Genomic DNA, 25,696 nt, shown 5'->3' with positions numbered 1-25,696 from the left:
TCTTTCCCTCTCTCGGTCTCTCTCCCTTTCTCGCTCTCTCTCCCGGGCCCTTTCATCTCTCCTGTCATCAGACCGATCTACCCTTCGGTCTTCTCTCCTTTCATCCCGCTCAAGGTCATCACTTCGTCCTTGATGTCGTACTGGTGAACTTGCTCTCTGATCTGTGAAGAGAGACAGGCTGGATCACCAAGTGCTAAAGTCACATATAATGCTTCCACTACGCTAATTCAAACTCAAGAGCTTTTGTTTTGACAATAAATACTGACTTGTCTTATGACAGAAGAGATCCCTGCACAGAATTATACAACCACCCCCACAAAAAAGGGAGAGGCAAAGACAAAATGCAGGAAGCAGAACTGCTAGAAGTTTTCATATGTTTTCAATGCAGTGTCTTACAGTTACAGCACCCGAGTTTTTCACTGTTCAGAGAGTGAGTGGATTAGAGTCAGGGAAAAAACCCGAACCATGTAAAAAATTTCTGATCCAGGAAGACAGCAAAACCTGATTTATCTAATGGTATTTACTCTCCACAGACTCAGCTGCATTTTGTTAATTATACTTTGGATATTTCTTGTATATTTCTATACATTTTTACAATTTCATTAACAATTTCTATGCCGATGTTAGTAGTATTTGAACCACCACAAATCAGTAAAACTACAAAACTACAAAAAAGAGCAAAAAGTGGCATGAAGAGAGGTTGGTATTTTTTTGGTCCATTACTCTGAGGCTGAGAGTGCACATCACTGTAAGTTGAGACCACGTCCACAAGGGGTGAGCAGGCAGAGTTTGAATGGGACTAAATCAATACATTGTGCACTTCCATTATTTAAATCAATTTTCATCTATGAGTGAATTAACAATTAAAAGCAAACTTTAGTGACATTTCTGCTAGGGATGTAACACTTCTTTTCTAAAACAGTACATCATCAATCCATGCAATTGTTTCTGTGAACAGGTTTCACATACTTTTAATGGTGTCTATAATATTATAATATGATGGACTGTGCATACTAATTATTAGATTTTACACAGAAACTCTGTAACTTCTGTTTATTTTGCCAATTTTGGTGAAAAAACATCCACATGGAAATTTTACATGAATCAAGATACCGGAAGTGTAGTAGACAATTAAATGTGGTTAGTCAGCACTTCTTACATGACTTCATCTTTTTGAAGAACGTAATTGGCTTAGTTCAATAAAAGCAGCTTAAATTTGCAAGCTTGCATTTTAAAACTATACTAAAAAGATTCCTTACACATCATAGAAGTACAGTACCATCAAAAATCTATCTTGATTAATCTCTGAATGGCAAAAGGTAAGACTGTGGACTTATTATGGAAATTGTCTTGAATTGTAACTTGGAGAAGGATTTACTATTATTATTAAAAGTCATCTAAATTTTTAAGGAAGAAAACAACATATCGTATCTTCAAGCTCTTTATATTTTCACCCCAAAGGGAAACATAATCCATTCAAAGCAACTTCCCTTCTATAAATTTATTTTGTTGTGATGACATTTTACTTCTAAGGTTTTTTTCTGGTTTTGGGTGTAGGTTTTTTGTTAATTGTTAATAAATTAAGAACCCAGTATGATACGAAGAGCACAAATTACATTATAATGTATCTAGGATTTATTGGTGGTGGGAAGGTGTAAGAGATAGAAGCTCATCTGCCAAAGTCAACCCTCAGGATACATTTAGACCGTAGGATTTTTCAGCTGACAAGAAAATGGAAGCATGGAGACTAGGTTTGTCAAAATCCTGCCTTGAAGATAAGACAGAATCTAAAGTGGAACCTTCTACAAGAACAAGCTACTGCAGAGAGATTTCAGTGAGCCAAAAAGCATCTCTTAAAGTAGCATACAAAACATCCCTTTGAAAAACTGAAGTTAAACAACAGCTACAACATTCTGTCACTTTCCTAATTAAAACTTGAGAAAAAACCCCAATAACTGTAATTTTGTATTTATTCTTCACAGCTCCTCCTCTCATTTCCATGCTATTTTAATTTGCCTGACTCTTCATGTTCTCTTAACTGGTGAGCAATACAAATATTTTCCAGAGTTAAAGTTGGTACTTAGATACTCTAGAGACAACAGAGTACACCTTCAGGTGCAGGAGTGTGACATCTTGCATACTGTGTCTTCCATACTCTTTCCATGATCACTGGTATCTGTACCAACACTTACTAGCTAATTACTACTGACCACAGCAAAGTACTCATCAATACTAAATTTCCCAGGTAATACATTTTAGGACTAAACATAAATTTAAGTAGTCCGTAATTGAGTCATTCTATTAGTCAGGCCTTCCTCAAAACACACTCAAGTAATGTGAAGTGCAAAAGTACAATGTTTCTATACAGACGAACAGAACCAGTAATCAAATGCAACCGTCTAAGCTTACATGCACATGAAGCAGAGGAGGAGGCAAAGAGGGAGAAAAAAATCTTTTACACTGAAGTTTTACAATTAAATCTCCTGGACAAGTTTGTTTGTTTGAGGACTGCCTGGGTGAATGAAAACAGAAGGCACCAAAATCTAGCCATAGGAAGAGAGAAAGGCCATTGACTCAATGTGTACACTGCCAATGAGAGATCTTACTAAACAAATTACCTTACATCACAGTTAGGACTTATTGTCAGTGTGCAGAGTCAAATGACTTATTTATGACTTAGTACTGTGGGGGTGGATCAAGGAAGAAAAATGAGGGAGAGAAACACACGCGTTCATACATGTACATTTGACTACACATGTATCTGTAAAAATATACATGAAAATACCTCTTTCTCTGTTGTCACGCCTGTCCCGCTCACTGTGTCTTCTTTCAAAGGAGGAATCCCTTGCTTGTTCTCGACTATCATAGCGATCCCGATCAGCGTAGCTACTCCTTGATTCCCAGCTGTCATGGTAGTTTCCACTACTGCTGTGACCATCAACCTGTGATCCTCTAGTGCCCCGACTTCCTGATAAGAAATGGATTAATATAAAATATGAGTTTCCACATGTAAGGAATTCCGCTGATATTTTAGACCAACTGAAGTAGTAACCTCTAATAAACCTGAATTAACTGCTCATGGAAATAGAAATTGTAGCATGAAACTCTATTTAACCAACAACTCAAATTTCATATTTTAATTGCAAAGTTATTACTTTCAAACTGCAAAATGAAGACTTTCTAAATCACCATTCCTGAGTCATAGCATGAGGTCTTCTGACTAGAAATATAAGAATAAGCTGAGAAGGTAGAGATCATTTTCCCTGTAAAAGCTGTACAACATTTTCCTAATGAAAATGTCACAACAAGCCTGGGAAAGCCAGTGTATTTACCACATATGACTAAAAGGTGAAGTGAAGCTGTTCTACAATCAGACTTTGAAAAATACTACCAAAGGTTAAAATCCCACTTTTCTTTTGTTAATCAAAAAGGGGCAGAGTTGTGGGGGTGGGGCAAAGTAGGTGTGTGTGAAAGATGGCTTTCAAGTACCTAAGGCAAGCAGTTGCTTTTGACAGAACACAAAAAAAACCTGGTGCCCAGTACTTGGACACACACTTCCCCCTATGAATCTTCCACTACCCACTAGCCTCTTACTTGTTTTTGTAGCCCATGGGAAAACCTAGGGTTGCAGAAACATTAAACAGAGTAGTATAAGGGTTAGGGCTTAGTTTGAAATGTGATGGCAAAATACCAGCGTTACACCACTATAATGAATGGAAAACACCGAACTGCTGTAAATTTAAGCAACTGTTCTAATTTAACAACAGAACTGAACATAGCTTTAAAAACATGACCTATCTGTCAGCACTTCCATATAAAGTAAGACAGTATCAATCTCCAAAGATAGGGATACATTAATTTTTTTAATCATGCAATACCCTTGTCAGATAACTCTGGACCTCTGCCTCGACTTCTGCCAGTTCTATCACTCCTGCTCTCATTTCTGGAGTCACTTCTGGAGTCATTCCTTGTTTCAGCACGAGAGCTCTCCTCTCTACCATGGGATCTTCCATAGCTGCGTGAGTCCTCCTGATACTGGTCATCCTTTTTATGGGCATCACGACTCTCTCTGTCTCTGTAGTCATGGGAATCGCGTGTGGAGCGCGACTCTCTCTGATCACGACTGTCTTTGGTATCTCTGCTATAATCCCTCGTATCTCTGGAGTCTCGAGTGTCTCTGGATTCCCTTGTCTCCCTCCGATCTCTGTTGTCTCTTGTCTCCCTCCGATCTCTTCCATCACGAGACTCTCTGTCATCTCTGTGATCCCTGGAGGTACTCTGCTCCTGGTCATAATCACGATCATCTCTTGTTTCTCTTTCTTTTTCCCTTTTCCCTCTGGTTTCTGTAAAGTGTTTAAAATAATGTTATATACTTAGCTTAATCAGAGGAAGCAAACATTTAGCACACCAATAACCCTTCTGACACACACAAAGAAAATAAAAATTAATATGTAAGAAGGTGATTATGCTGGGTATCTACCTATACATTCAGTAAGCTTTAAAGATCTTTTTGTCAATTTTAATCTGCACTTTACAAGTATTTACCTGTTCAAAAGACTACAGTGTAATCAAAATAAATTTCAAATATATTAAGAGGGCACACACACTTAAAATTCATGAAGGTAGGATGATTTCTCCTCCAATCATAGATTCCTTTTTTTCTACACACACACACATTTTCAGGAAATTTGTGCTATATTTAGGCCACTTGCTTTTAGGAACTCAATGCTTTGACTAAGTTTACTGCTTTTTTAAAATTACATATCTATAATGTAACTGCTATAGGAAGGTAAATTTTCAGCCAGTCTGAAATAAAGCTGGTATATATACTCTTTGTAATCTGCCCCTTGGAGAGAAACAGCATGTTTGACCACCACAAATTGCTCAACCAGCTTTATACATTTCTAGAGTGAATGACTGTTTCTTCGCACAGATCTCACTTAAGTTAATTAAAAAGACGATAGAGCAATCAGTGAGGACTGAATTAGCATTTGGGCGCCTCACAGAAGAGTAATAGTTACAAGTATCCAGCTATCACTCAGCTGATCCACTAGCATATGTCCCATACCAAGAGAACATCACTTGCCTACTGATGCCACACATGCATTACACCTAGACAGATGCCTACAGCACCTTTACAATCCGCTGAGACTACATGAGCATTCCTGTCAGGAACATTCCATTGCAGTCCCTGAAAAGAGCACCACCAGCACAGGAACAATAGTACAGCCATTATTTTCTTGACCTCCCTAGTCACTGGGATAGGTGCAGACAATGCCAGAACTTGATAAATCGATTTTCAAAATGCACCTTGCAAGCAAATAAAAACTATTCCAAAGAGCTGGTTTTTCATTCGTACCATCCCGCCTTTCATGGCGCCTGTCATGAGACTGTGATGTCCGATCACGATCATGTCTTCCCTTTTCTCTTCCAGGAGATCGATGTCTTGAAGGGCTTCGCTTCCTCTGAGGAGAAGAGGAAGTATGTGGGGGGTAGGGAGAAGATGATCGCCTTGCAGGTGGGGAAGCTGTCCTTTGATAGGATGGAGAGGGAGTTCTTTTGCGATGTGGAGAAGGAGAATGTCTTTGAACAGAGGAGCCTGATTGTGATGAAGAGGAGTGATGTCTGGAGGATATGGGAGAATGATGCTGACCTGACGGGGAAGCAGATCTGCAAGGAAGAGTTGAAATAGGCACATACGTAAATACTTGATTTGAAAGTTTCTTACCATACCCTACAAAAAAGACTGACAAAAATATTCTGTGCATTCTCTACCCTCTGTCTGCTGAAAATAAGTGCTGTTTCTATTAAATATCAAACTAGTCATCCATCAAGAGTATCAAGGATACTCTTTCAAAGAATGCTTATCTTTAAATGGTTACAGTTCATTTAACAACCAAGAACAAGTTGTCCAATCAAAAGTATATTTCACAGCTACCAGAATGCTTTCCTGGGGAAGAAGGGAGGAGTAAAAAAACCCAAACATTTCCTCTCTGCCCCCAAACAAAGAATAATTCTTTTCTTCAATATAAAATACTTTTTGGAGCTCATGGTAAAATCAGGCAGATAAATTTTACATGGTGTTATCTAAGTGGAACTTCTCTTCTGTTTCCAACAGCATTCAACACTTTAGTGAGTGTCTCCTTCTTCTCATTTAAAATTCTTTCTTTTATTAGAAGTGTTGACTTCTAAACTATCTAGGCCTGGATCCTGAAAATCCGTATCTGCTTAAAATTCTAGTAAATATGAATGTTTACACAAACAAGGAAAACTCTTATCTAACAGAATATGGAAAAAAACCAACAGTGTCTCTCATCTTCAAAATCCCATGGCTTAGCTCAAGATCATTTATACAACAGTAAACACATTTCCTCGTAATACATTATCCCACGCACAGCCTAATGTGGACAAACACTCACTTCAAGCCTTTGAGCTCCATTGTAATTTTTTGCCCAGGTCAGCATCAAAGTAATTTGCAAGTATCTTTACTCACAGAAATACGCATTGCCCTTAACTCCCAACTCTCTCCACAAAATTTCAGACTCCAAAAAGGAGTCACAAAAACCACATCTGAGCAATACATCTTCAAAAATCCCACTGAAGTAATTTGGTTCCTACTTTTGAATGTCCATACACAGTTTCGATTACTTCAATAAAACATCCAGATCCTACAGATGAAGCTCTCAGTTTCAGGTGACTCTCAAATGAGGGACTACTTTACCAAAAGCAGCAGTACCTCCCTGCAATCTTCTGCAATAGCTCAGCAGTTGGTCATGTTACTTATGTAACAAAGCTTTTGCCAAGTATTTTGCAAATGTTACAAGAAATTCTTATTAGTGAGACACCTAATGTCAGCTGGGCTCTGCAGAGAATGAGCTCTGGAATAATTCAGGTTAGCAAGGCTTACAACCTTTCACGGCCCTATCCAAGAGCCAAATGGACAGTTGTCCAGCCAATGCTACCCAGCAATGGGTCTCCTGGCTAAGGCTTCTTGAAGACAAAGACTCTGCAGGTAAAAAGATCCTACTCACGTCGAGAACACAGAGATAATGTGTACTGTTTAGCTAGTTGTGCTTGCCTTTCAGGAAAGATGTGTAGAGCCACGATTTGTATATCTGTCCTGATTTGAGTCAGGATGTAGCCACTTTTACTGATTTTTTTTCCTTCAGTAAGCTGTCAAACTGTGACAGTATCACATTACTTATTTCAGAACTGAGAAACTCCATTCCTTCCCCATCTCCAAGACAGAGGACTTCTCATATTTTCTACATTTTTACAAGGGGGAAGGTGAGAAAGAGGAAAAACAAAAGTCCCCTAAGGATCACAGACTGACTGTCTCATATCAGATTTTTCAAGTTCTACCTGAAGCTAAATCATTTGAGAGGAACTGATAAATGGAAGCCTGCACCATGGCTTGTATTCTTGACATGACAAGAACTCTCAATGTCGTAACTTGACAAAAAAAAAAAGTCTCAGAGCTCAAGTATTTGAGGCACACACATATCCAAAACAGACACATACGAACAAGTAGTCAAACCAACAACTGACTTCCCACCTGCGAGAGGGTGAAAAGTTATGCTTGTGAGTAGTTGACTTGGCTGGAGCTCGGGAGGTTTGTCTCCGCCTTGCAGCAGGTGGTGAATATTCCCTGGAAGGGGAAGAATTACTGCCAGAATGATCTGCAGGACTAGGAGAACGCTTCTGTCTATGAGAGCTTTCAGAGGGATCCCTGGGAAACATGAACAGTAGCTTCTTTAACAGGTGTAGACATTAGTGCACTTCTAAGAAATTACAAACAACTCCAAGATAGAAGCTGTGCTCACAAGATAAAGAACCATCTTTTAGAATTATTTGTTCCATCTATAATTTCATATATGAAATTACCCTAAGCTAGCAAAACTCAAGAATGCAAGATACGGACTAAATTTCTTGCTAATCACCAGACTGTAAAATACAAAACTAGAATACCATAAAACCAAAAATACATTCTTGTAATTTTGCGTAACATTTCATGTGGTGGTGAAACAGAATTCCTATCAATGGAGTACTGTCTTGCTACCTTATTTGAAAATTTCTGCAATGTCAGAACTTGGTTTAAGTTCACAGACACTTTCAAACACTAATCACAGTTGCAAATGAACTTTCAGCTATTTTAACGGAAAATTATATCTTAATTTTTACTATTTAGGAAAACAAAACAAAAAGACAAAAATCCAACACCAAAATAGAAGTCTGTAGTCACCATGGCAATACTGATTATAACACAATGATAAGCCAAATATTCTCTTTAACCTTTCAGCACTACTTAGAATGTTCTTTCCTACTGCTTATGACCTTCTTCCAGAAAGGGAGCATGCAAGCATAAGGGATATAATTAAAGTAAGAATGGTGTAATTTATTTAATCAATTAAAAATACACAATGCCAGCTATAAAATAAACATTTACAAACACATACCCTAGTTTCACCAAGGGAATACAGGACTTAAAAATACAGATGTTATATTTTTCAACTTAAGTGGACACCTGTGCTTCAGAAAATAACAGGAATAGTCATATTTGTCCATCATTTGAGATATACATATATGCAAAAGTGAAGTAATTCTAAAATCACAATGACTGCTTGAGAAACTTTTAACCCACAGATGATTAGGGAGAGGTAAAACATGCAAATCCCAATTTAGAAATGTATTAGTCTTCTAAGCTTTCAGAAGAGCAGGCAAGCGGACAAATGAACAACTTTGACAAAGATTTTGGCAAACTAATTGCTCCACTGGTGAAGGTCCAACTTCCTGAAAAGTAATGAATCATTCAAAAGGACATTTTACAAACTTACCAAGTTATGTAATTAAAACCTACCAATCTGTTAATTATAGACTATCAATCTATCTATATAACACACTTAAAATATTAAATGAGTACTGAAAAGGTTGTTGGCAAAGCAGGTATAAATCTTTCATTCACTGTTCTATAAAAGATTAATTTTAAAAGCAAGGTTACATTAGTGTTAAAAGCTGATAAAGCAATATAACTTACCTCTGCTTCTCTTTTTTCTCCTTGTGCCTGTCAAAGTCACGCCCTCTCTCTTTCACCTCTCTTGTCTTTTCTTCTGAACGTTCTTTTGCTTTATGTTTTTCTTTGTGTTTTTTCCCCAGGGGAGTTTCCTCTTGTACTGGAGGCGGAGGACTAGGGGTACGAGGACCTTTCTTTTTACTTTGGTTACTTTTAGAACTCCTAGAGAAAAATTAACAGGAGAAGAAAAAATTAAAGACTGCCAACTATTTCAAATAATGATTCCTGAGATGTTGGCAGGACAATTATAACCTAAGGGGCCTTGAAGCTTTTAGGATAGGATTCACCACTCCATTAGCAAGCAGTGCTCAATAGCTGAACTTGACTGAGGGGTGAATGTAAATGGTAAAAACTCTCAATGAGATCTTAAATTTATCACCTTTACTTCTGAACCAAGTGAACATAAATACTAATTGCTCCCATTCAGACAGAACCAGCTTTCCAAGTTAAAAAGCCCTTGCATGAACTACACACATCAGAGGACCAGACCTCTGTAACAGAGCATCCTGCTGGTTTAGACTCTCATTTCTGCAATGAAATACCCCAAACAAATACACAAAATGACTTGAATAACTCATGCCTTCAATTTAATATTAACTACCTGATGCAGGATAAAGCATCCAAATATGTTTGAATATGCATCTTACAAAATGAAATTGTATTTTTTCCATATGAACTACCACTGACAAAAATGCTATAAACTAGGTATCACTGCATACTGAACGTCAGGACCATACTAGCTTGTGCTATATGTTCTCATAGAATCAACATTTCTTTCCTACCTAAAAATTCCAAACAGTGATTCAAAAGATCCTTAGAAACAGGTTTTGAAGTCTGACTTTTTGTGGCAAGGTGCCCAGTTTGGACATCCTGTGATTTTTCACATACCCCGTCCTTAACTTATTTCCTTTCCCCACACATCCCCTACTTTTTTTTCCCCCTCCTGAATTCTAAGAAATTTCCTGCCTTGAAGGTTAAACATTATTTCCTGAACAGCAATATGCAATAACAACAGAATGTGCAGTTGATCAAATTTTAAACATTTCACTTCAGTCCAGAGGAATTACTTCATACTCTTCAATATCTCAATTAAATTTGTTCATCACCTTACAGAGACTCTGGACATCCGAAGAGAAAAGAACTGCTTGTAAACCATTATGTTATTCACCTGACCACAACAGGCATACAACAATTTTCTACAAAAGGTGATTCACAATGCACAACTTAGAGATCTTCCCCAAAAGTTACATGATCTAAAGTCCTGAAAGCAAGGGGGGGAAAAACCAAACTACATTAATTATGAAAACCCCAGTAATAAAAACCAGTGTTGTTCTCTGTTCTCACAAGATGCATCTACATACTGACCTCTGCTGATCCAAAAGTGGGGAAGATACTGTAGATGCTTTCTTCTCTTTCTTACTAGCTGAAGATGATTTGGGACTGGATCTTCGTTTTGGAGATTTGCTAGACTTTCTTGGTGATGGTGACAACTTAGACCTAACAACCTCTGGAGAAATCTTTAGGAAAATAATACATTAACTGATAAGATATTGATGCTCAAAAGCTTACCTGCATGCTGACATATGCAACAAACATACATTCAGTAACAGTCTACATCTGAGATCTTAACCATGTACACATCTACCTCAAATAAATTAACGACATCGTTTCCAAAGATCATTATAAATGGAAGATGACGGGAAAAGGGTGGGGGAGGCAAAGATGATACACATCATAATACATTACAAAAACTGTCATTAAAAGTTTAAAAACAGTACATCCCCAGTCAGCACTTGAGTCTGAATAATAAAGACCTCCTTCCAGGATTGCTTTGTTTGTTTGTTTAAAGCTTTTGGGTTTCTAACACAGCTTTGTCTCTCTCACTCTACTCTGGTTCTACAAGCCATGTAGGAAAAGGAGCCTGGCAAACATTTCGCTTTTTCTTCCACATATGTCTTTAAGGTTTTGCTAGTTTTACATCAGCAAAACGCATTACACCCTACTCATTTAACGGCTGACTGAATAAAGCAAAAAACTTGGTTATGGTGCTGGATTATTGACCAGATACCCACAACCAATAAACATCCAAGTCTCATACGAAGTGATACACATGCCAGTTACTTACTGCTATGTGAGACAATAATGCATTTGTAGTGCAGGAGGCTCAAGTTTTCCGGGAAAGAGAAAGACTATGGAGTGGCTGATGAATTATTCTTTTAATTTCACATTTACATAATACAAACCTCTTTCTTAATGACTATTTCCTCTCGTTTCTCCATATTTTCCTGTTCCAACTTCATGAGTTCTCTCTGAATCTTTTGGCGCTTCATTTCCAAAGACAGCTCATGATCATAATCATAATTAACATCTCCATTATCAGAGTCTTTATTTTAAAAAATAATAATAAACAAAATTAGTAAATAATCACATATGAAATAATAAAATTTAATATACTGGATACCAAGCATAAACATTTCCTTGACTTTTAAGCACTGCATGAATGGATCAATGAAGCTAAGCTCTCTTCCAATTATGTCCGCAAACCTGAAATAACTCCAGTTAGTTCCATACAGCCTGCAGTTAAATTCTTGAACTTCATTAAAAAAAAACCAACACAATGCACCTTAACTTCTTTCAGAGATTTGCATCAATTATTAAGCTGAGGTAGCAAGGGAAAGAAAATAAACTGCTTATTTATATTAAAATAACAAGAAAATCTAAAGAAGTGTGTTTTCACAAAGACAAAAAAATAGGTAGAGCACTACTTAACTGGATAATCTCACATGAATAATTTAAATAGTGATGTGTGATGCTAGAGGCTTTTGCTTAATAGAGTATTCCACAAATCAATGAATAGAATTATTTCATTACATCTATGAATTTATTTTAAAATAAGTCTATATGACACCTTTCACTGGATAAATGCACACTTCAACAGTTTATTCCTGTTTTTAAAACATTATTATTGTTTCATTTTCACATCAGGTAAAGTGCTATTTCTCTCACTTTCTCATTAAGTCATAGCTAGTTAATACATGCTAGAAACCTTGCAACTGAAATCTTACTAAAAGTAAGTTTTACTCACTCTAGTTCCAATTCTTATTTTGTTTACAGCTATTTAAATCTATTGCTCAAAAAGCACTTCAGGAAAATAATTATCAGAGAAAAGATGACTCCATTAAAAAGTCACTAGCTTTCATCTTCCTTTCTCTACACAGGACCTATAAAAAAAGTTTTGCAGTAACTAAACTCAGTCTACAAATTCCCTTCATGTGTCATGAATGCATGGGAACAGCTTATAGAAAGATGCAGTTCCTAACAGCACAGGTTCATTCCTAGTCCACCTGTTGTCTTCTCTTGCAATAGCATAACTACTCATGAAACACTGATATATTACAGAACTATTTGAATACTGTCATTCACTAGAAGCTGTGGAAAGACTCAGGAAAAAAAATGGAGAAAACAGTCTTTTTCTCAACTGTCCACATACTAAACAGACAAGTATTCTCAACAAGAACAAGGAAATCACCTTTTAACCATACACGCAAAAAAAAGACTGCAGAAGGTAACATAGCACTTGCAGTGTTTTCAAAAGATAAACAGTTCATCAACTGCTACCTTCAGCTGGCACCCCTGTTAGTAAGACAGTCCTCACCACTACAAATTACACAAAAACCTGCTGACTTTTGAATTCAGAGAAGTTAAGCCATCTCCTCAGACTGACCAGTTTCAAAATCACTTTGGATGTAACTTGGAATCAACTAGTTCCTTGCTGTCTGAGGAATCCAAAAAGGAAAAAAAGAAAAAAGCGTATGTTTTTAAAATAAGTTGTTTTTACCAGTGTAGCAGTCCAACTCATATTGCTTCTTTGCTCTCCTCCAAAAATGAACAGTAAAGGCTTCCACATAAAAAGTATTTTGCTTAGAGACCAAATTCTTAAGAATTTTGCTTTACATACTGCCCAGTAATTCTGCAATTCTTTGAGCTGTAGGGGAACCATTTAGTCTAATTATACTTACCTTCTCTATTTGTTTCCCAATCTCCATTTTCATCTTCACTTTCTGGGGTTCTCTCCTTTGTAATTTTGATATCCTCCTTTTCTCTATGTCTTCCTCGTGAAGACTCTTTCTATAAAGGGAAAAATGCTGCATTGAAGTACACAACTTTATCTTAAAAGAAGCCTGAAGAAGCACGTATATTTTACGTGGTATTTTTGCTGTTTCTTTTTTTATAGCGCAAAAAGCATTTTCCCCCTTTAGCCTGTTGAACAAATACCCTCTAAAACAAGCAGAGACTCCACAGGCAACATCTTCTAATGTAATTTAATATAATCAGTATGCAAATAGCAGATGGGGAAAAGAGAAGAAAGGATTCACAAAAGAAGGTTTAAAGGCAGAGCAAGAACTGAGCACTATCAGCGAATAAAGTTTAAAACACGAACTGAAAGATCAGATTTTGAAGACCAGAAGTATAATGAACATTTGAAGAATATAATTTGAACAGCTTGAGCAAGAATTCTCAGCTATAAATAAGAATATTTATAAGCGAGGCAGATGACCCTCAGAAGCTGAACCATTTAACTGTCTAGGGGATAAGAAAGGGGGAGGGAGGGATAATAAAAAAAACAAACACAGAGACCTTTGGACTCTTGGCTGGCAGAAGGAAGACAAAAAAAATGTCTAAAGCAACACAATGGAATCAAGTTTTTTTTGATAGAACAAGACTGATATTTGAACTTCCACTGGCCCTGAGTTATTAGAGAAGTCTAACTATTGCAGCAGCACCCATTTCGCATGTTGCAGATGGTCCTGTGGATACTTAAGAAAGCCAGGGACTATTCTTACAGGAAAGAATTTCAAAAGGCAACTGAACCTGTGCTGCTCTTCTCCCCATGCTAAATTCCAGTAATAAAGCTGCATAGCTGCATGACTGCCTCTGCTGAATTGACATGCTTTAAACAATCTACCTGGGCTCAACTGGAGTACAGGACAAAGTTTTTTTCACTATTTGCAAAAAAACGCTGAAGTTTAGAAGTATCTCAGGTTAATGTATTTAGAAAGTCAGAAAGAGCAAATAATGAAAGTCTGTCCCATATCCCCTTTGTTCTCACCTCTCATAGTGCCTTCTTTTGTCTTTGGGGACTGATTCTTCAATGTTGATATGTAGGAACCTTTGTTTTTATGGCAAGAAAAGGAGATGGCTAAGAATTTTACTAGCTATTCCTTACTGGGACTCAGATCTTGATCTAATTTAAATCTTTAACATCACCTTAGAAACACAATAAGGAAATAACATGACATTGTGGATAGTCATTCCCAAGTGTGAATGGTCAACTGTTCCTTTTTATTCACTAACAATCTTATCTCTAGTTTAATGACATGATAACAGAACAAATACTGCATTTATTTTACCTAGTGAACTAAACCAGATGCTTCAATGCAATTATCTTCAAGCCTCCCAATACATTCAAAGCCTTAGAAGATTTAGAAAAAACTGATCAGTCATTACATAACATGAAGGAATGTCACATCAAAGAACTAATTTGTGTCATGTTTAATTTTAAGCAGCTTGTAGAATAAGGAAAAAAGGTTATTTTTTTCCTCCATTTCATGTCAGGATCTCTAAAATGATACACAGGATCCTAATTTATCAAGTCACATTGATTGCTGACACGAACTGCAGACAAGTCTACATCAACTAAGCTACCATCATGTGTATTAGACATCTCAGTCTAAGAGCAATAATTATATCAAGCTCCAAGGCAAGTTACTTTAAAAAAAAAAAAAGTCTGTGACGAGATTTGAAAATCTCTAACTATCAACAAGTCTCTCCTGCATTGTCTTTTTCGTTTTTCTTAGAGCATCTGTATTTTTCTAGACTTCTCTTCTTGAAGCTGCATCTGTTCTATTAGTGTAGTTCTGCCATATACTCCAACTAATTCCTTCAATATAAAAAAACAACCAACATCATTTCTTAAATACAAATACTAGTTTCTATTAATTCAACACTACTTGTTACTAGCAAACTGAAATATGCATGTCAGGACATCCTTTAAATACTGATTTAAAAAAAAATTCCCAAAGCCAACACCTCAAGTAACTCGTCAGAAGAGAACATGTCACTGACCCAGAATGCTTCAAGACTGATGTAATAACACAGAACTTGTACATATCTCGCCTACATCTCCAAACTCAGAACCAAACACAAGCATCTTGAAACAGCCTGTATTTTCCCCTCTCAATGGAGAGACTCAGTAGTGGCACAATCATACTTCTACAGAAGAACTGAGAACATGAACATCTATGAAAAGTATTTTATTGAATTATTGAATATATGGTAAACGAATAGATAATTTCTATTTAAGCATTCTGTTTTACAAGTCAGAACAGTTTGATCCAAGCCCGTTCATACACCAATTGACTCCAGTTGTCACAAAAGAAGGTTCTGGTAAAATTGCATCTTGAAAAATAAATCTCTTTTTAGAGATTGAATATATTTTCCTGGGCACACAAATCAAGAATTTAAGTTATGATGCTTTAGAACACATATTGAATCTTCTCATTGAAATGTCTTCAACATATTGCTTTTATTGTACTTGTTCCACTTAAAAATGCACTTAATTCCCTCCTACTATGTGGAGTGAATATTTCCTTCATATCCTTATAAATTTGCTTGTACTTTACACAGGTTTTTTTCATCACTCCCTTAATAAGCCAAGAATAAAATAAGTCAAGCTTCTAAAGGCCAACAGCATATCTTGCACTTGCACTTGAAGCTGCTGTATCCACTTCAGTCATATTTGTAAACTACTTCTCTGCAGACTCTGAAAAAATTTACTAGATGAGAAAGAAAACACTTGCAAAATAACAGGACTATTTACTAAAAAAAAATAATTATTGTCTTAAGAGTAAGCAACAACTTAGCAGACTTTGTCTGTGCTGTTTTCAGGTTTGTAGTCACAGTTAAAACTATTTACATGTGTTGGATAGATCAGTTTAATGTTGACCTTCAGGAAAAATGCTACTTTAAAAAGTAAAAAAATCCCTGACATGGCTGAATCCTGTGAAAATTTATTTAATTTAATAAATAAAATAGTAAAGCTGAAGTTCCACAGCCCAAGAGCTATGATCTGCACTGTACAAAACAAGACTCGCTGTCTACTTTAATGAATTTCCCAATAGAGCCACAAGTTTGGCCAAGCATAAAAGGACTCAGTCTGCAAAACGTGCTACTAGACAAGAACTGTTATTTTGTCAACACCAATGGAAAGAGTATTTGTAAGACTTGCGCAATCTTCAACTTTTGTAAGGCAGAAGCTTCAGTTTCAGCCTAAACAGCACAGGTACATGTAACAGCAATATAAACTAATGCAAACATGCAGATTTATTGATTTCTAGAATCAGCTATCATGTATTACAGCTATAATCTTTTGGGCAAGAACAGTACTATTTTGCTGTATGTATAATACCTTTACCGTGTAAGCTACTACCACACTACACAAACATATAAGAAAATTAATCTGGAGTTTCCCTGAAATGAACAGGTATTGCTTCCAATTCAGAGATGGAAGACAATTCTGCCTTCCATTTCCAGTGGAGATACTCAAAAGCCACAGAGACAAAAAACAAAGATATGAAACAAATTATAAATGTTCCTTACAAAAACCTTTCCTAAACATCTATTAAGCTCTTCCTACTGTTTCTCCCAAATCACACACACCTCCCAGGTAATATTTCAAATATTCCAATGTAACTGTCTTCTCATAATACAGAGAAAAATTAATCAGAAAAATTTCTGACTAAATACAGTAACAAGAAGAACCTGATCTGATTATTTGTATGATAATTCACTAAAGTACCGTGCTGAAATAATTCCAAACACAAATCTTGAGAAACACAGAAACAACTGAGTTCAATGTAGTTGTCCACGTAACGCAGCATATCATCTCTAAAAATAACAGTACAAGACATGATGAAATATTAAGGGACACAGTCTGTAAGTTATCCACATAGGAAGTTTCTTTCTAAATACATAGAGATTGTACTAGTTACCTTATGTCTCCAAAGAAGTAGTCTCTCATAAAAAGATTTTATTCTAGTTAATGCTGTCTCAACTGTTTGTGGAACCTATTCAGGTTTTTGACTGTATCTTCTGGCCATCAGGTAGAATTGTCATATATAATGTAAACAGCATTTCCCCTTGTCATTTTCAAATTTACCACTCTTTCTACTGGGATAAAGTATGAGTATGACGCATCTAATTTACATTCTCTCAACCATACGTTATACACATTCACCACATGTTCTTTCCTCCAGTCTCACATCCTTGCCCACTTCAAAATGACCCTTGAGTGTATTTTTTTGCACACAGATGATCAGAACCAAACAGCATTTCAAATAAAACTGGATCATGAGTTTCTACAGCATAATATTGATCACTTTCTATTCCATTTTTATATACCTGAAGGTTTGCTTCTGCAACTGTGACTGCACTCTGAATAGATGGTTTCATTGAGCTGTCCACAATAACTTGTTTTCCTACCGGATGGTTTTGTTACTTTTAAAATACTAATTCACGAGTTTTTGTTTCAAATACCTTCTTCACTGTGCATTACCTTGCACTTGCCAACACGAAGTTTCATCTGCCATAGTACTGCCAAAAACTTTCCCCAATCCCTGTGGCATTCCTCAGACTTCAGTAATCTCAACTACTGTTTTCCTATCTTCTGCGAAGTTTGAGACTTGGGATGTCCAGCATTTTTTTCACATTCTTAAAAAGTTATAGCTCTTCATACAAAGCACCACAGCATCCTCTGTAATTTAATAATTTAACTACTAATAATAGTTTTAATTCATCTGAAATTTCCTCATTAGCTAGCCTCTAAACATGACAATACTACACCTGCTAGTCTTTGACTATGTACATGCCTCAAAAGCCTTTTTTCAAAAGAAGCTATTTAAGGCTTTACCTGTATCAGACTTTGAGCACTAATCGCTGGTACAGTTTTAGTAGACTGGTGAAGCACAAATTTTGCTTGCAGGAAACAGCCCTACTCTTTCTTCCTTTTTTTAAAAAAAAAAAAATCCCAACAAACCAAACCTCTGATTATGAAACTTTTTATGGAACAAGCTACCTTCTGTTATTTTAAAACAAAATTAAGAGTTCTTATTCAGCTCCTCTGTTACCACAAAAGCTTTAATAAGAGATGGATATGTCAAGACAGATACTGCATCTCCACCGTAACAGTAGCTTTAAGGATGGAGCAAGATCAGTATTTTTTTAGCAGTTCAGTCACTTCGGTCTTCTTTTCTTTTAGATATCCTGGTTCTTTGCAATGCAATTTTTGACGACTGTTCTTCTTCATCTATTTGTTCCAGAACATTTTCTTTCTACATCCCACATTTTGAGAGTTGCCTCCATGCAACTAATACAAAAGCCCAGTGATTTCCTCAGCCTTCTGTTTTGAGATCGTAGCAGAGCAATTTTTCTCTGCACTGTGTTTCTCCTGTAAAGAATTATCTGGTACTTTAAGAGACCTGCTAAATCTCCAATTGCTTTTGATTCCTGCTTCCAGTTCACCTTGCTTTGGGGTTTACTTGTTTAAGAGTATTTTATTGTTACATTACTAGAACATTATAAAAAGCAGATTAACTAATAAAAAGTAAGAATTACACCAAAATTAGAGTTGTACCAGAAGAGAAGTTGTTACATTAAATTTTGAATAATGGTAGGAAAAACCACTTTTCCCACCAACCATGGACTCAGTAACTGAACAGTTTATTCAAACTATTAGAAAATAAACACATTTAAGAGTAAAAGGATTGAAAGCTTATACAAATTAACAGCAACTGAAAACATGATTGGAAGGTAAGTCATTCTGTTAATTTAATAGAGAGCAGCTGCTGTTGATTTCTTTACACCTGACATAAAAATTCATTTTACAGAGCAAGTAGGAACAGACCAAGAGGAAAAAAAGAATGCTGTTAATACCTGCAGAAGCAAAACTGATTTTTCACAAATAAAAACTGTTTATCATTATTCATTTGAAGATGGCCTTAAAAAAACATGACGCAAGAAAACATTGGTGCTTTTGTCACGCGAGTGCAGGGTCACACTACCAACTCTGCCCCTTTTTGTAACATCAGTGCAGGAACAGTTAACACAACTTTAAAATTCGTATATTCTGATATTTAAGATATATAGGGTATAGGGTTGCAGAAAGATGCTTAGAGAATGAGAACAATAATTATTTGTTTGCAAAATCCAACAGTGGGCAGTTGGGATGGCTGATGTGTATTCTAAGGATAAGGTGAAATGAACCAGCACAACAGCAACTGCATGGTCTCATCAACAGCAAAACTGGGATGAACAACTGGGAGTCAGGATGCATGTAAACAATGGATATGAGTAAGTGTTGTAGGAAAAAATAGGGGATGATTTGAACAACAGTTAACACGCTTTCTTGGTAATAATCAAAGTCTGCACTATTATTAAATACCTGTTTATCAGTATTCACAATTCTGTGGCATTTATAAAATCTTTGGGAACCGAAAGATCAGAAAGTACTATAAAATTGCAAAATTATACAATTGTTAAAACACTTCACAATAAAATACGACACATGCTATTTACAAAATTATCAAGTCATTAGAACATTTCAAATATTACAAGTCACCACATTAAGGTTCTAGGAGACACTGCCCAATCGCTACTGAGGGATTCTGGAGTTCTGCAAACTCCATTCTTACCCTAACGGGAGAGGATGACTCCTCTGTACTTCGTTTCTGTGGCTCTGCCTCAGCGTCTTGACGTTTGTTCTTCATTCTTTCCCGAAGATCTCCAGTGGGTCTTTCTGGTGACCTGCATAATACAGAAACATAATATAACCAGTTCTATGGGACTATTTTAGAAGGAATACAATCTGTCTTTAGTCATTTTTTAACAGCACATACAGAAAGATCTAAACCTCCCACCCACAAGCGAAGTGGATAAATTTTGAAAATATTAAGTCCTGATGTACTTTTGCACTCTAAAAAAAACACTCAGAACATCAAGGAAGACTTGGCTGTAAGAAAAAAATACTTGTATATATATGGCATGACTATTACTACTCTAGATTCAGCTGATCCTATCCAGAACAAATCTTTTTCTGACCATGCAAGTGTGTTTCACAATCACTCCTACCAAGTCTTTGAAGCTGTCTTTAGCCTCCACCATAGTCTAAGCTGCAGTGATTTAAATATGTATTTTATATATTTTATATGTATAAGTAAAGTTAATGCAGAGTCAAAGTACTGTGGACTAGCAATGATAGTCACACAGATGCAAAAAACAGATGAAGTCCACAAGTGGAGATAACCTGACCTAGGTGCCATCCTCCCATGACCTTAGTGAGACTGCCACACAACAGATCATGCATCAGAAATTCACTCTTTGAGACCTCCTCCCTTTTCCAACTTGCAGTAACATAATTATTTCATTATTTACTATTGGGTGAACTCTACTAGTCATGCAACTTTTAGGATATTTTCTGTAAAAGGCATTACTGTGATGTGGGAATGGAGGGGGAGCATCCTACACTACTACAGGACACCTGTACAATTTTGTTACTTCATTGTATGGGTTCACAAGGTCACCATCTCCTTTTAGATTATGAGAACAACCCTCGCATTTAAACAAGTTCTTAAGCAAAGGGGATGTAGGAGCTGCTTCAAATTATTAATCTTTCAGTTCAAGAAAATACATTTTCTTTTCATATACATCTGGCTTGGTATTGAGATTGGTACTTCTGTGATAGCTGTTAGCTGTAATTACAGATTCTTCTGTGAAATGCTTGTATGAAAGTACTGGATCTCTACCTATCAGTTTGCATTACACAATCACAAAGACATACTGAAGCTGCCTCAGTTGGTTAGATTAGTTATATATAATATTTGAATAATGACTTTCACATTTGTTTTGTTTTTCAGACTGAGTAAGTGTTTGCATTAAACTATTGTTTCTCCCACCCTTCCTCTGTCATGTAACACACAAAGGGTAAACCATTTTTCACAAATTACGTATACAAAAATCAAAATTAACATATTTCCATTTTCAACATGTGCATACTTGAAAAACAGTAATTGTTTTCCACTTCCTCTTCTGCAATGCTATATTTTATTACCTAATTTACATCATAAGGTCAAGTGTCCTAAGACCTAAGAAGAAAAAGACCAGTGCTGCTCTCACTTTTAAATGCATTTAATCCTTTATGAAGTTGTAAATACAGTTCACTCTAGATCAGAGGAAAGGTACAAAAGAGTACCATGCTGCTTTGTTCAGAACTAAGAAGGATAAAGAAATATCCAGCATATAAACATGTTATATTCCCTAGAAGCATTATTATATCTTTAAAGTGTCTGACTTTAGCAACAGTTATGTTTTGAGGTATCTTTTTTTTTTCCCCTCCCATCTTAGGAAAGTGCCAAAATGCTCTGAAGCATTCCAACCATCAGCTACCTCAACAAATACAGTCTTTCAACATTAAAGTGACAATTCGACACCTTAATTTTTAATACTTCACCTATGGCACAAAGGACTTGGGAGTCGTGAAACCAAATTTAGATTTGAAAGACAAAGGAGCTATACAGATAATGTACTACTTAGTAACATTGCTCCTCAAAGTAACATTTTCTCAAGAGAAATTTCAGTAGAAAACCAAAACAGTAGTTGGACAGGAGTGCAAGATAACTTGCTGAATACAGCTCATGTACTTTCCAGAGAGATATTTGATATTTTAATACTTTTTTTTTTTCCAGTTGAGTGGAAAAGGATCCAAACCATTTCACCCTCAACTGGTGCCTTATCCAGTATGGGAGGGAAGAAAAAAAACCTATATTTTTAAAAAACACTGTTAAGATACACTTAAAGACTATAAAAATTATCAAGAAGTCACAAAAATAAAAAAAACCCTATAGATTTAGGGTTGGCATTTGTTGATGGTTTTTTGTTTGGTAGTGGGGTTCCTTCTGCAGCTTTAGAACACTGGAGTGAAGTGGTGGTAACCATCCTACCCCTCCCCAAAAAACATAATAATATCACAACTTCCCAAAAAGTCTAATAATGTAAGACTGAAAATTGGTCAGATTTTAAGAAATAATTACTCAGGAAGCTATGACTGTTTTCAGATACTTTGGCTTAATGCCCAGAAAAACAAGCTGCCCTGCTAGTTATTTTTTCTTTCAGGTGTGCCACAATTTTATTTTGTACATAACTGTTTATTTGTTACACAATTTCCCCCACTCCTCTAGGGACCTTTGTTTATTCCAGGTAATGCACACTGCTGAATTTCAACAGAAAACTACCATTTTACCTCAACAATTTAAAGATTATGTGGCTGGACTGCAACCTGTAGAACCTTTCATGCAAAAGGCTCCACAGCATTATCTCTGTACACCGAAAGAAGAAAACTACTCAACGAAAAAATTCTCATTATTGACTCACTATTTTGTGTTGAGGCCATCCTTTAAATTAAGGCCTAAAATGCAGAATTTCATAATATAAAATTATAAGCAGTGCAGTTAGGTGATTTTAAACAGCATTACTTCCTGCAACAGTTCAGTTCTCCAAATTCAGCAGCTTGGTTAGGAAATGTACATTCATTGCAGTGCCTCAATTTGCTCCTGTCCCCCTTACAGTGTCAGGGCCAAGATCCTAGCAAGAGGCACACATTACAGCACACCTACCTGAGAATATTTGTGTGTATCTATGTGCGTGCACCTGTGTGTGGACAGGCAGATGACAACTACTTGTGCGTAATGTACATATTATAATTGTATGCTCATGAAACACTGTCCAGTTTTTCAGTTTCCCCATACTACAGTATCTGAACCTTTGCAAAATCCATACATTCTTGCCTAGTATTACTGCTGGTTTGGCTTGGTTTTCAAACCAGAGTAGTAATCCAGAATGAAGAGGATCAGATGGGCTAAGAGAGGTATGCTAAAATGACATATGATCCTGAAAATAGTACAGAAGAAACAGCAGGAAGCTGCCAAGCAACTATGAGTGGAGCAGGAGAGTAAATTCTTTGTGCGATAGCATGTCTACACAAGGCTCTTTCTTTGTTAGCTTCTGCTTACTTCAGAAGCCTGGAAGACTGGCAGGTCTATTACTAAATTCTTAATCTACTTATCAGGAAAGAGTTGCATGTAAAAACATGCTAGGTTTTATTTTTATAACAGCATGATTAAAATTAATTATATGAGAGGCAGCATTAATGCTGAAATGGAGTTACAATGAAACTAAATTCAAGAGTCATTTTCACACCTTAAAGTTATGTTTTGCTACTGTCTGGTGATGTTCTGAACTGTGGGGGGCATTATGGTCAGATAAAACCATTCACAATGATTTATTTAAAACAGGTATGAAATTGGAAGGGCAAGACAGAAAGGCAGTAAGATGCACTCTGTCCTACCAAACTGCTTGGAAAGCAGATAAAAGACTTGGCCAGCAGGCCTAGCTGAACACGTATAGACATGCTGTCATTATTTTGTCCCAGATACTTTATAAAAAATACTGCTTGAACTGAACTGATGTGGAAGCAGCATTAGCTTGGCTTGCAACAAGCCAATAAAATTCCATTCAGAATACCTGGATAACATCTGGAAAAATCTCTGACGTGTTAAATGGAAGTGCCAACATTTTATTATTAATGTAAAAGAACTTTTCCTGTGCCTGGACAAGAGCTACCAGTAGAAACTTCTGAAGATAGGCCTGCTTTTTTATTTGTCTGTTTTGTTTTGTGTGGGGAAGTAGGGCCATCCTCCCTGTTTTAAAAACATATTTCTGAAATGCTGCATGTATCAGACAAATAGGCAGCAAGATCTGTCCTTTGACTTTTAAATATAGTCCTAGTAAAAAAAAAAAAAAGTTAGCAACAAAAGAAGTAAATCAGCATTATTCTTAAATGCCAGTGGTGATAGTGAAGCAGAAACAAAGTTCTAATAATTAAAAGAAATGTGACTTTTCTTCAAATGCCCAAACAGAATTATGCACTGAGTGCTCCAAACACTGAAATGGAAGAGAAAGTGATATTCTAACAGTTTTAAAATTTAATCCCTACCAGTATAGGTAACATTCCTTTTTCCCATTTGGAACATTCAGTACAGAACAGAGTATAAGCATTAAACTCAGTAATACATTTTGTACACCAGTTGCTACCACCACAGAAGCAATGGAAGATCAAACAAGCAAAGTCAAGAGCATCCTCAAGAGTATGCCACAGGAACAGGAAAAAGAACTAGAAACAGAACCCTAACCTCATGCCAACCTTCCTGTTGTTGCTTCAGTGTGCCCAGCTATAGGTAACATTGACATCACCGTAGCATTATGAAGCACAGTTGCTTGTAAAATGTGAAGCCTTCATAAGTACTAATAATAGTACTTCATAAGTACTAATGCTAAAACTGTACCACCTTTTTGTCCTTGATAGCAAGAATATTACAAACTTATTGCCACATTTAGTTTCAGTTAAGTAAGGTGTTAACGCCACACAAAGGACAGTTGAAAAAAACAATTTAGAGGCAGACAATAAAAAACATTATCTTCTGAAAAATTAATTAACTTTTTGGATTTCTTCCTAGGATACTGGATATTTGTTCTATATCTGAAAGATAAATTCACAAAACTATGTTTTCAAGAGAAGCGTTTTCTCACGTCAAGAGAGAAAGGATAGACACCTTATTCATAAAACGAAGGCAGCGAAGGCAGAAGAGCTGCAAGTATGTGAGTACTGCTGTATGTAGATGCAAACCAGCATTTTAGTAAAGGACAGAAGGCATATCAGAAGCTGCATTGACACGTCAAAAAATAATAATCTATTAAGGTACTTGAACTTCCCATTTCAAGTAATGTAAGAAGGCAATCTGCATCCAGCAAACTCCATTCATTTGTTAAAGCTTCACACACAAAAAAAACCCTGGGAAAACCCACTGCAAGTTGTCAAATTAATTGTTTTGAGTGGCTTCACAACGCAATTGGTTATCAATAAAACACACCATTAAGCACACCACAGCATTTCACTTAAAAAAAAAAAAATAAAACAGAAGACAGTTGCAAAAGCTATTTTCCTACAGCATGTGAAGAATTCAAAGTGAGTTCTTGATTTACCTTCTATAACTGCTGCTATAGCCTTTACCTCGTGGTGAAGGGCCATGTACGAATCTACATGTGTTCCCATAGAGGCAGTTGCCAGTCTTCAGCCAGTTACGGCACTGTGTCTAAGAGACAGACATCACTGGGTGAATTTCACACTCATTTCTGGAAATACCATTGGTGTGAGTGTGGCAGAACAAACAAATGACTCCACATTAACTCCCATTCATCTGTAATTTCTGTCCACCAGTAATATAACCAATTAAAAAAAAATTATTAACAATGAGCATCAGGTCTGGCAGAGAAAAATGTAGTTTGGTGGAAATCTTATTAATATGTACAGTACTACTGCTCCTCTCCAGAAGCTGGGACAACACACGTTATTTGAAAATTCTAGTATTAGTATGTTGAACACCCATATGTTAAGGAATTCTTTCACCTTTACTATCATCAGTGACTTCTGAATATTTGGTACTTGTGAGCTACTCTTTC

The 25,696-nt window shown here is 36.3% G+C and overlaps 1 protein-coding gene across 1 annotated transcript in view; it reads right to left on the bottom strand.

Annotated features, from left to right (window-relative positions):
• Positions 1 to 25,696, bottom strand: part of ZC3H13 (zinc finger CCCH-type containing 13) — a 38,692-nt gene that overhangs the window by 12,809 nt on the left and 187 nt on the right. Inside the window, exons 2-12 of the mRNA XM_010000841.1 lie at positions 25,220 to 25,329; positions 19,819 to 19,930; positions 13,090 to 13,198; positions 11,314 to 11,453; positions 10,436 to 10,587; positions 9,035 to 9,232; positions 7,556 to 7,729; positions 5,360 to 5,670; positions 3,879 to 4,343; positions 2,786 to 2,968; positions 2 to 161 (exon numbers count right to left, since the gene is read on the bottom strand). Coding sequence (XP_009999143.1) covers positions 2 to 161; positions 2,786 to 2,968; positions 3,879 to 4,343; positions 5,360 to 5,670; positions 7,556 to 7,729; positions 9,035 to 9,232; positions 10,436 to 10,587; positions 11,314 to 11,453; positions 13,090 to 13,198; positions 19,819 to 19,930; positions 25,220 to 25,329 — 2,114 coding nt within the window. The remainder of the gene's footprint in view (position 1; positions 162 to 2,785; positions 2,969 to 3,878; positions 4,344 to 5,359; positions 5,671 to 7,555; positions 7,730 to 9,034; positions 9,233 to 10,435; positions 10,588 to 11,313; positions 11,454 to 13,089; positions 13,199 to 19,818; positions 19,931 to 25,219; positions 25,330 to 25,696) is intronic.

This window comes from Chaetura pelagica, unplaced genomic scaffold (assembly GCF_000747805.2).
Source record: "Chaetura pelagica isolate M959 unplaced genomic scaffold, ChaPel_1.0 scaffold115, whole genome shotgun sequence".
In the NCBI taxonomy this organism is placed as follows: domain Eukaryota; kingdom Metazoa; phylum Chordata; class Aves; order Apodiformes; family Apodidae; genus Chaetura; species Chaetura pelagica.
The sequence above is the reverse complement of the archived record's forward strand: the minus strand, read 5'-3'. Positions and strand labels throughout refer to the sequence as shown.